This window comes from Phaethon aethereus (genome assembly GCF_964289735.1).
Source record: "Phaethon aethereus genome assembly, chromosome: 9".
Lineage (NCBI taxonomy): Eukaryota > Metazoa > Chordata > Aves > Phaethontiformes > Phaethontidae > Phaethon > Phaethon aethereus.
The window spans coordinates 27,129,302-27,142,209 of NC_138585.1; the positions used below are offsets into that span (position 1 = coordinate 27,129,302).

General features: G+C 37.5%; 1 protein-coding gene across 2 annotated transcripts in view; it reads right to left on the reverse strand.

Annotated features, from left to right (window-relative positions):
• Window positions 1-12,908, reverse strand: part of RSRC1 (arginine and serine rich coiled-coil 1) — a gene marked incomplete at both ends in the record, with an annotated part of 163,044 nt that overhangs the window by 127,281 nt on the left and 22,855 nt on the right. Inside the window, one exon of one of the 2 annotated variants that reach the window (XM_082003686.1) lies at window positions 5,056-5,226. The exons of the other annotated variant lie outside the window; for it this stretch is intronic. Coding sequence (XP_081859812.1) covers window positions 5,056-5,226 — 171 coding nt within the window. The remainder of the gene's footprint in view (window positions 1-5,055; window positions 5,227-12,908) is intronic. 2 annotated transcript variants of the gene reach the window in all.

A 12,908-nucleotide genomic window follows, 5' to 3' on the forward strand; every position in this document is an offset into this window, starting at 1 on the left:
CAGAGTGCATACTCTCATAGAAGATTCATTTTTACAAGGGAAAAAAAAAAATTAAACCAAGAGAAGAAAAACAGGAAATGGGACAGCCAAATGTAGGACCTGATAAACTACTCTGGCAGAACAAAGAACACTAAAGTTTCACTTTTTTCAAATAAACAAAAATTTAATAAAAGAAAATCACTAGACTAAAACATCTTGGTAAGAACTAGACACCAGATGTCTATAATATTACAAAGTTTTGCAGAGTTAACAGAAAATGATAACGCATCACAAAATGTACATTGGTCCTTATTTTATCAATTCCATTTTATTTGTAACACTTCATAACATATCAGTAGATATAGAGCGTTCCCTAAAAGTTAAAGGTGCGGTAACAGCGCTTGTCAGTTAAACTTTCATGAGAACAGGAACGCCAGCCATGTGTGTGCTAATTACGAAGTACGAGCACTGGTAGAGTTCTAGTATATAGTACCGGCCCAAAGCAATAGTGCGCACAACATCACTACTGCAGTCATGGGTCATAACTAGAGAATATTGTTATTACAAACAGAGAAATATGATTTGAAACTTGGCCTGGGAGACTGGATGAATAGAAAAGCCTGCAAGGCTGAGCAAGTGCTTTTACTTTGGAAATGCTGGCAACAGTTATTCAGAAAAAGCCATACCATTTATTGATTTATTTTTTTTATATCCTTCCAGGCAATAAAGCTCTTTCTCCCATGCGCTGCAACAGGAATACAAAACAAAAAAAAAAAGGGGGGGGGGGGGGAACACAGTTCGAACAACTACTGTGAGATTAGGAGACCAAAGCAGAAAAAGCAAACTGGTTAGTTCAGATTACTTGCAAAATGGAAGGCAAATAAGTAGCACTGCAGTAGTTGAATATGAACTAGTTAAGAACTTTTCTTGCTCCCTGCTTGTCATCAGTTTTATTTTGCAAAGAGTTTTCACTGGAAATGAAATAATTCTGATAATCTGAAAGATAGATTTTTTTTTTTGTTTTGTTTGTGAATATTTAGGGTGTGCTGCTGGGACACTTTCTGAGTTTGTGTTGCTTTACCTTTTAAGTGAGTACAAAACTATTCCAAAGCTTGATACGACTGTTAACTCCAGGTTTTTTCACCAAGTACCATCAGATGCTGTAAATGAGCTTCCCAACCCAAATTCAAAGCAGCTGTTACCACAATCTTCCTCCATAATGGCTGAACAAACAGTATATCCCCTAAAACGTTTCAGATTGTAAGAACAGAAGAGTTCAGCTGTTTTGCTAGAGTGTAATACAGCCTGTCTCCACGAAACAGCTGACACTTCTCCAACATTCAAGAAGTTCAGTGCTCACCCTTAAAGAATCTTCACTGAAAAGGAGAATGCCAAAGGACGATGACTGGATTACTATGGCAGTGTTTTTTACTCTTGAAATCTCTCGAGATGTCTACTGTGAAGACAAGATCTACTCTGAAAGAACCTAAAGTTGCCCTGATTTAAAAACCAAATACAAGCCCTTCCCCCTTCACATCTATAAACATACACAAGCCAAGCACAGAAAATTATCATTAGAGTTTCTATGAGCCACAAATAAAACTATTTGCTCCTTAATTAGTGCAAGAATTGCATTTTGATTCTCCACTTTAGAGGAACAGTCAAGTCCCAAATATATGACTACCTCCATCAGATAACCTGCAGTGCTGACAAACTGAAATACATTTTTTCATGCAAAGTTAAACCATAAAGTCAACAAGCACCTGATAACTTATATTCCATCTTCTCACAATCTGGCTTTCGGATGATCTTCATTATAGCTTCAAGGTAGCTATTTTCCATAAATACATTCCAAACATACATGAATTTAAACTGGAAACTGGATCTGGCCCTTGATGTGTGTTGGAGTACCTGTAAGGATCTCTTCCAAATACAGAGGTCAGAGGACTATTTTTTTCCTCTACAGATCCCCTGCTGTTGGGAGTTTCTAGAAAGGCTCTGTAGACTAATGTTACTTTCAGTGCAGATCTAGACCCTAGATCTAGAAATTCACTCACTTGGAGTCACCTACAACAGATTCCTTCCAGTATTTCACATCCAACTGTACACCTGGCAGCCATTTTTGTGTCCATTTAGACTTTCTTCCTCATACTTCAGAGAAAAAAACAAATGTGAACAGCAAGTTGAAAAAACAGCACTATCATTGTGTTAGTTACAGCAGAATATGCCAGGAGGAAAAATAATTTTTTTTTTCCTGTCCAAACTGGATCCAATTTAAAACAAGAATAGAAACCCACACGTTTTGAGGAGGTGTCACCTATCTCTGTTTACTGTCTCTCCGATGAAGACAGCTGACGGAGCAAATCGTTTTAGTGCTTCCTGGTCTACTCCAGCATTAAGTCCATTGGGTGAGCAGTGAAGTTCCAGCCAAGGCAGCAAATCGTCATCAGTCGCAGAATCTGCTAAGACACTCGGCTGCAGAGGCAAGCTATAATAAGAATTATAATTCTAACCATACCCACAAAAGGACATCTGACACCACTACAAGGCAAAAATCCTAAATTATAACATAGATCCTCAAAAAATATCAGCAAAACCAACTTGCTACCTTCTGCTGACCACAGTCAACTACAAAAGGCTTTGTAGTTACTGGAAAACAAAAAAGTCTATCTTGGTGCTTTCCTCAGAAATAAGCATCAAGACAGAACAAACAAAGCATCAAATTTGCCTGCTGCAGAAAACAAAGTAAAAAAATGCCAGAAGCCAATAGACTTAGACAGGCAAAAGGTTCACTCAGTTTGTTTTGTACCATCCTCCTTCCTATACATCTATAAACTAAGGACAGGTGAGCTTTCTTGGCCAAGGAGCTCTTTTCTTTCCTATATTTTCTTTCTGGGTGAAAAGTAAATACATAAATAAATGACACAGAGGAAAAAGATGAGAGATTGGGAGGCTTGAGGAAGCCTCATACAAAAACACAACTGTAAAACATCTTACTTGGCCTCATTTTCCTGGAGCACACACAAGGCAAAGACAAACTACACTAACTCTCTTTGTTCCGACACGCATGCATTTAAGGAAAACTGCAGGTTCCTAATTCACTCTCGCTGGGGTCTGTAAGAGAATACTCTGAGACAAAAATAATTGTGCAGGAATTGCAAAAAGCAATTGCATCAAAGAGCTCTGTCTTCTCTGTGTATTCAAATATGTTGCTTTGCAGAGCCTTTAACAAACAATAATGTAGTGCTGATACAGTCTCAATCTTCAGAACGACAAGTAACTGTAAAGGGAAAAAGCTTCTCAGATCCATATTCTCTGTACAGATATACTTTGATCATGATTTGATTAAATCAAAAAACATGTTGCCCCCGCTCCTCAGAAAGTTTATGAAGCACAGATTATATCACCATCATCCCAGGTACATTTCATTTTGCAGTCTAATAATGCTCCAAGTAAGAAATCCCTGTACGCAGCCTACCAGTCAGTACCTGACCTCGGAGGAAAATGGACTGATGTCATAAAGTGTTGCTATTACCAATTTGTACTCTTTGTCCTAACTACTTTGGAGATGACCCAAACAGGGCATTTTGTTTGCAAATTTACCATAAGCAATTTTGTAAGTTACCAAAATATAAATTGCTTGCATTCAAAAAAATTCTAGGCACTTCGGTGTTCTTCCTACAGCTAGTTCATATTGATCCTTGTTATAAAAGGACATAAAGTCAGGCAATATGCTAACAGAGCACTGCTATAGAGTCTAACATGATTTAAGATGTGCTTCTACAAGAAGTCCAGAAAACCTCTCACACACGAAACGTTATATGCTCACTATGGATCCTTTCCCTACTTTTCCACTTCAATTAAAGAAAAAAAAAAAGGAAAAAGAAAAACACAAATTTCAGCTGGAACATCCAGGCTTCTCCTCAAGTCTTCTACAAGTCCCAAAATATATTTGAACTTCATGTAAACGGGTAAAAGGCATCTTGTTTGTGACTTATCAGACACACTGCAAACGCTTCAGGGGTTCTGTTTATATTGAATGCTAAGGATTGCTGAAAACATCCACAACATCAAGAGAGAAATATCCCACATGGTTTAGTAAAATGAGGAGAGCATCCCTTAAAATGAGTGGAAGACACCCCTCTTGAAGTTCCAGGCAGTCCAAGTAATATATTGCAAATAGGAAAAAAAACCCACGCAAATAGCTAATCTTGAATATTTACATATCAGTGCTATAAGCATGGACAAAAAGGTAATGGTATCTGGGAGACTGAATAACTAATATCATCAAGCCGTAAAACCAGGGAGGTAATTGTGAGATACCTCCATGAACGTGGGTGGAGGGAGGATGCAACTCGAAATTCCCATGTAGTGTTGCAGTGGGAATCCACCAAAGGGAAATTCATTAAGTGACACAGTAGTGTCCTCCGTTTTGAAACCAATCACATAAACAGGGCAAAGATGAACATCACAGTAAAGGTTGAGGGAGACCAAGGTGTATGAAGCAGAAATAATTACATAAGATTGCCTTTTCTGACAGCTGTAAAAACAAGATCAACAATCCAAGTCATTTCAAGCAGAAATTAGGTTGACAGCAGGTTCTGAAAGGCAGTCCATCATTCACCCATAGCAAGTGCTTCTGCTGAAACCGTGCTTTGAGCCACAAATGAAGCCCAGTAGGAACTTCTGGCAATGTAGAAGTGGGTGTGAACAGTGAAAACCAGCTTTTCGTAAGAAATAGTCTTTGCTTTCCAATACTCCTCATATTTTCCCTAAATTTTGGTTATTATGTACTGGAAAAATATTTATATTAATCAATTGAAGAAAGATATTGAGTGTATTTGCAAATCAAGGGGAAAAAAGAATTGTAAATTAAGCCATCATTTAGTTTGAAATGTTGTCACGTTCCAGAATTTTAAAATACTAAGAATCACACTATTTGAAGATTTTAAATAATTTCCACTGAGTTTATATAAAATATCATTTACTACAAAACAAACTGATTACAAAAAAATAAAACGACACTGAATTGTTCCCTGTTTTTATTATAGTTACGTTGTTTGTCATTTCACTTACCCATGCTTCGTGCCATATATCTCCTTTTCTTTTCCTTTGCCTTTCTCTCTTATTTTTTCTTTCTCTCTCCCTTTACGCCGCTCTCTTTCACGAGACCCGCTATGAGTTCTCCTATGACTGGATCTTTCACTACTTCGACTACAAGAACGTTGACGAGGTCTTGATCGTGATCTACACAAAATCCATAGTATTAAAATTTAGCAGTCATACATTTTTTACTGTCACTGTATGTTAGATTTGTTATACAGTCCAACTATTTTAAACACATTTTCAAATCATTTAGTGATTTAATGCTTTTAAAACAAAAAACTGCCAATTTATCAAATGTGGGGAAAAAAAAAGCAGTGCTTCTACTCCGAAGGAAGAATGCAAAATAAATTAAACCACACTACCTAGTATTCACCCGTTAACAAAGTAATCTGGTGTTACCAAAGTAATTTTGCAGCTATTGGAGAAGGAAAGGAAGGAAATTTTTTCTTGAACAATGTTCTTAAGTTCTGATCAATTTAGCTTGGCAAATAATCAGAGTTTACAGCTGCTACTATGTGCTTGTATTTACATATTAAATACATTACTAATAATAACAATGTTCCAACAAAACCCAGGAAAAGCAGAAGTTACGTGTCCAAACCCCTGTCTTCGGCCTGCAGAGCTGACACTTGCACACAGCTTCTTAATATCAAACTCAGATTTGAAACACACTTTGCAGAAAACCTATAAATAGACCAACCCTACAGGCCCAATAATGCCAGAAACTGAATACAGGTGCAAGGGTTTGGGCACATACTTTGTTCTTGGTTACAAGTTCCAACATGGCTGTAGGATACTCTGTTCTCAATCATGTTATCCATTCCCCTGTAATAGATGTCTGTTGTTACCGATACACTTGGACGAAAAAAAGATCAAGTAGTATTACAATATGACTCTTTCTATATGTGTCTAAAAAACGTTTTCATGATTCCTGAATTCCTTTTAGATGGTTTTCTAAATTTTCCTTTCTAATTTCTCATGGATCAATACCTCTTTATTGATGGTACATGAGTAGCTATACACAATGCCCGTCTACGAAAACAGCAGGTCAAGTTTACATTAGTTTCTATTACAATGTACATCTTCATAAAAGTTCTGATGGCACCTCATTGAAAACTTTCATTAAGCACTGAGAGGGTAGAGGGGAGGGCAGTTTTTTTTAAAACAGTATAAAAAATTTATTTAGCACCTCTTGGAATGCAAAACTCCAAAGGCCTTTAAAAGCAAAATCACATAGAAAAGATCACTCAATTTAAAAGGCAGCAACTGTTTAATAAAACTCAACAATTGAATAAGCAAAAGAAAATACTACATCCAGATGAAGCTATAAATTACATTTAGGAAGAATGCTGTTATTGAGTCTGGAATTTGTCCAGCATGCTGGGGTTAACATACCTATCCTTGCCACTGAGCCTTTCAGACTCGCACCAGGGGTCAGAACCTCAGTTTTACGTTTCATTCAGCAGATGGCATCTCTTGCAACACAATATCTCCCATTATTGGTCACACTATTAGCACTAATACAATAGCTCAAATTACCACTTAAGTGGCATATTATGAACTACAGAACATTTTCTGTCTCAAAATGGATTTTTATTATATCACCACAAATTAAAAAGCATCCATCCGTTAGTCCTGAGGTGGTAGAGGAAGTTTTGACCTAAAAGTATTCTAATTAGATCTGGTTTTTGGTTGGCATGAAGACACTTTACAAGCACCGTGATGAGACAGGCACAGATTTACAGACCACTGCCCTACACTACTCAAAGGTAACCATAATTTCCAAGAGCTCTGCAGGCAAGACACAGAATCAGAAACAGTAAAAAACCAAAGAAAACAACCAAAGAAAAGCACCCTATAGCAATACAAACCAGCTTCACTTGACGCAAGGCCTCTCCTTATTTAAGGGCGTAGTCCTTCAAACAGAAATAACCGAGGAATCGAAAACACTAATTGCTCAAGAGCTTACTTTCTCAGCTCAAATTCGAACTTGTTTTCATATCCACCTTTCGCAGTTGCAAATAACAGCAAATTCAGTTCAAATTAGCTGGATGCTCAAATCCTAGATTTCTGTTCGTTCACACGTCTAAGTAGAACAAACAGCAGGTATAATTTATATACAGAAAAACAGCTTTTAAAAATCAAAAGTAGATTTGTTGCATCAAATTTGTAATAATGTACTTAAAACAGCATTAACAAACTTATGTTTTCTTTACAGAGGCTGTCAGTATTCTTTTATGATGACTATCAACGGGATATTACAGTGAAGATCTTAACAAAAATGTCAAGTTCTACTCCACAGAAGCTATCTCTGCAGGACACAGTAGTTCAGTCAATCCTTCCATTATCAGAGCAGTCGACTTGGGCTGTAGATCAGCCCGGAGCACCGATGCAGACAATCCAGAATTGGCTTCATGCAGAGACAACTTCAGTTTGGTCAGACTTGTTAGCTGAGATAACAGGTCAGCACAGCAGAAGGGTCTTCAGGGCAGCTCCAGTGCCGAGTCTGGCTGCCCCTGCGGGCTGCAGACCCCCAGCCCAACCCAGACTGGCTGCGACGCCCTATTTAGAGGATCTATAGAGGGAACAGTGCGGGAAAAAAGTTGCAAAGTAGATCTAGTGTATCCCACTGCACTTGATTCAGCTTGCAATCTCTCCTATACCCTTGTTCTCCAGTAGCTAAGGTGCACACAGGGTTGGTTTGCTCGGTAGAGGACAGAGCAGCCGAGACAGGAGTTGCAGAGGGATGCAGACCCCAGCACAGCCTCCCGAGGTAGCACCAGGCAGACACCAGCCACGCTGACCTGTGAGCTCAGAGACGTAGCCTGGCCTCTTCCAAAGATGAGTTTTCCTGGGTCTTCCATCATTGTACAAAGTTCTTGGCAAATATTCAATTTTTCATTATTCTCCCTTAATGCTCCAGAGGTACGGTCTTCCCAAATAGAACCAACTCTACCTACTAAGTTCACTGTATTTACTTACATTGATTACGAACAGTATTTATAAAGCACAGATAAAGCAATATAACCAAAAATACAGAAAGAGGTACTAACCCCAGTTGTGAATAGGGGTGAAGTAAATAAGGAAAACTGAGGAAAAGAAAAAAGAAACAGTCTAACATTAACACTCCCTTCAATTCCTGAATGCTAGCAAAACGTAGATTCTGTTAATCATTTTTAAACTGGGGTAACTATTCTGTTTCCAATGTTGTACAGCAATGAATATTTTTGCGAAAGGTTAGTACAAGATAAGCTTTCTCCTTCACGATTTATCCGAAGTCATAGAAACGGAGGACTATTAGAAAAACCACTAGTCAATCACAACACATCATTTCATTAACAAATTTAAGCTGAATCTCAACTCTTGTTTAAGTCTTCTGCTAACCTGAAAAAAATCTTAGGGACTCCTCACACAAGTACAGTGATGAAAAAATTTAAAATATATTTGCTTAACTAAGTAACAGCTTAGTATATTACGAGTTAAGACGCATTATGTAGTTTTACCACATTTTGATGAAACTAAGGAAGCAAAGACACTAAATACTTTAAGATAACAGGCATAAGATGGTAAAAATAACAAACTTGGCAGTATAATTCTCTAGAACAATTTCATCTTACGTGATGAAATAAGTTCTGCCAGCAAGACTTCTAAAACTGAAGTGGAATTAACAGGAAGCCAGCAATAAACCGCTAAGAACTGCTGAGCTTAAGCAGGTAAGACCACAATCTTCTTGATCTCTGTTCGTGTGTGCACTCGTAAGAGCTCTCAGTTTCTGTGAAGTGCTGTAGGAAACGATGATTGAAGCAAGAGCCACAATTATCCCGATACACTGAGTGAATGCTGCATCGCTTCTAGAATGCATGAAACCGTACCTCCTTGGGCTGTGAAAATGAAGCAGCACCGAAATGTATAGGGACTCTGCAGTGCAAGCCTCACAGGGACAAGTGGGAACTGCAAAACACTTTGGAAATAAAAAGGCGATGGTTTTCGCCTACATTCATCAAAAAACAAAGTATGAGCTAAGGCTTCTTTCTCCCCAAACGGTGGAGAAAAGCTTAAGGAAGGGACTGACTAAAAGAGTAAGCAAAGAAGAGACTCACTTTATCTTTTAAAAAAGGCATAAGATGTAATCTTCGGCGGGGGGAGAAGTCAAGCATTTTAAACAGGAGAACAAAAATTACATTATTGATTCAATAAATATATGAAGCTAAAGAGATTAGATTCATAGCAAGAAGGAAGCAAAAGATACATATTCAGAAAGCAAAAAAAGTTATACACAAAACATTTAAAAAATACAGAGAAGGGAAAAGCACAGTTTCAGTTCCCACATATTCCCCGCAGAGCAAAGGCCACCACTTTCTTCTGTGCCACCAGGCAAGCGCACTTTCTCGAAAGCCGATTCGCAAGCTCATACTGTATATACACCAGCCATGAAAAAGTTCCTAATTTGGCCTACGCAGCACATAACCTCGCTACTTACATAACCCAGAACTCTGCAAGTGTAAAATAATCATAGATTAGGTCCAGCCAAACTACTTCTATGCTGTTAGTCATACGACTATCAAAAGGAGAATTTATCCAAGCCTGGTCTCTACTTGGATAAAAGTCCTGCAAAAAACAGTATTTCTTGGGTAGAAATGGTTTAAAGGATCTAGTTGAAACCCCGTTTTTTTTCACCTAAGGCCTAAAAGCAAGGACTGTCTTTTGTTACCATTTCATCTGCCATACACACACAAAATGATGAATCCCTGAATTTTGGAAAAAAAATAACATCTTAATACGTTCTCGTTAAAATAAAACCCTCCCACAAAGTATGCAAAAGGGTGTGCTGCATTTGTGTACAGGCAGATGTTTAGTTTTCCTAGAATTTATGGGTAAGTACTCCCAAAACAAACTGCCACTTAAATTTTCCCTCTTACATACAACTGTTCTAAGACCTCAATATCTAAAACCTGACTAATTTCTCCCAGCTCTGAGGGAAGCTCCAATCTCTTTGACCACCCAGGCTAACTAAACCCACCTGTTAATACAATTCAAGAGTAATTCTACAACACCAAACACAAGCTTCAATGAACCAGGTGACAAGAGAACTCAATGAAGAAGCCACGATTTTTAACTTGGTCTTGTCTGAAACCACCAGGTAACAGCAAGTGACTGTATGAACAGATACCATCCTGCAGACATCAGGACAGAATTAAGACAATATTTAAAAGCAAGTCAGGAATGTTGTAAGCTTCAAGTCTTGAACTCTGCAATCTGAAAAAAGAGAAAGAAATTAAGTAGAGAAAGCTATGTGCTTTCTCTACTTAATTTCTACGCTGTGTCTTCCCCCATTCTCTTCCTTCTAAAGAAAGGGGTAACGTTCAGTCTCTAACATGCTCTTTTCAGTGGCAACTGCAGAATTTGAACAATGAAACCTCAGAAATTTAGATCGTGCTTTGACAACTTCAGGCAATGCTACCGACCTTTCTCTAGTACACTAGGGATGCGGGTAATTAAAAAAATTAAGATCAAGACCAACAAGAAAAATGATTCTTCATATTGCCCAAAATACATTCAGTATTTAGTAGTGTGATCCCCCAGCAGCACCGGCGGAGTTCACGGGGTAGAGCCAGGGGTAGCCTCAAAGCAGAGGGCTGTTATCAGCACCTTCACAGGGCCAGGCTTAAGCACACCGAAAGCTGCACTTAATGCTCCAGAACTCCATTCTACAGTATGGTACCATTTTAATAAGATAGCTGCCTTTCTTCTTTGTCTATAAGCCCAACATTCTAAAATACTTGTTTTAAGAACACTTTCTGCAACCTTCCATACATAAGGCTTATATCAAATCCAAAATGCACAAGGGGCTCTTGCCAGAGGAAGATAATTTCATAAAGTGAAAATTAAAGTATACTAAATTTGCTACCCCCTGTATAACAAGCTGTGGTACATTTCCATTTGTAGCATGAATGAATTCACCTGTATGTTACCGTGAATTACTATTAAAATACCTTGCGATACATACAGAACAGGAAATAAAGATATAGCTTTATGAAATGGAGCTACAAGAATTCATCTGTGCCAAGAATTCATCAGTAAACAAGAAAGAAAGTCCACAGATCAAGCAGAGAATAAAGATTTTCTGTTTATTACTGTTGAAAAATAAACCCGATTCCGATTACTCATATTAAAGCAAGTCCCAAAGTGTTCAAATTATAGAACTACTGGAGGAAAAAAAAAAATATAGCATCAAGCTGGAGAGTAGACTGCCAGCATGTACACCCCCTTCCCCCAAACCAACACACACAAAGCACCCACCCACCATGCCAAAGGTTAAGTCATTTAGTCAAGTTCAAAGATCTTCAAAGAGTTCTTAGATCCAGATAAGCCCATATGTTACCAAAATTCTGTGAAAAGCTATTACTTTCCAATCTGCTTTTCATGTCTAAGTTACAGAACACACAGATGCTTGGCATCACTCAGTATCCCTAAATTCTCACACCAGATAATCAAGGCTCACCAATAACTTTCCTATCTAAAATCCTAAGAAATGTCTTTATTCCATCAACACTTAGTCCACTTGTAAAAATTGAAAGTATCCATAAAAGCCCATTCAGTTACTGCACAATAAGTGTTAATTTGCTAATTTCTTCACAGGTAATCAATTAAAATGTAAAATATTGGATAAAATTAGTTGCACTAAATTTAACAGCTGCTCCATAAGCATAATTAGTTTCACAAGGGCCATATGTATTCTGAACAGAGACAGAGTTGAAACAAATAAGCAGATTTTAAAACAAGTTTGAGGAAATCTGCATTTAATTAGCAGGTGGGCACTACAACTGCATAATGTTTTTATACATTTATATTTATGAAGTGACAGAAGATCTAAAGGCTTTTTAAAATGGCGTTTATTGTTTGAATGGGAACTGTTGTGCTGCATGCTAAAGTGATTTAAATCCTTATAGCTCTGCTTTGAAAAAATCATAAATGGTGAAAGAAAACATGTGGAAAACTGTAAAACTAGAAAGAATTTGCGACAAAAAGCAGATACACATACCATAACCAAAAGGAAACTACACTTAATTAAATGTACACTACATCTGGAATATCAGCCTAATAAAACGTGAAACTATTAATTTTCATTGTTCTAAAGGAAATGAGGTCAGTGTCGTTTAGTATTTCCCCAATTATATTGCACTAAAGCATTGAACTATATCTTATAGGTACAATCTAGTCTTTTCGAAACACTACCATTTGAAAACAGTCACCGAGATAGACTTTTTAAACTGGGAAGAGGAATTAGAATGTAAATACAAGACAGCTCAAACAGAAGAAAATGAGCGTTCTTTCAGTGAAGGCAAGCTTTTGGAAAAATAAGCAACTTTACTGGCAAACACGATTGCCACTCAAATGAAAGTTTCTGAGATGTCAAGTTCTTCCCCAGCATTCTCCTAAGTATCTCTCGGCTGATACAACTCTTACTAGATTATCATCAGCTCAATAGCCACAAACAAAACCCAACACATCCATGCCTCATACTTTAGCAGCAAAAGCCTGTGAAAGAACAATGAAACACCATCAAACCTGGATATTCATATTGGCAATAAAGACATAGTGCAAACACACAACTACTTGCAGCAAAATGACATGTTCTCTTTCAAAGCATATTAAGAGAAAGTTTCTTGACTAACTCAACTTCATGGTACAAGTTCTTGGGGAAGGTAAAATAAATTCAAGCACCAAATGCACTATTAGGTTGCAATTTTAAAAGGCATGTATTTGAGGAAGTTAAGTACAGATAATATGTATGATAACATGGTTTATTTATTTATTTATTG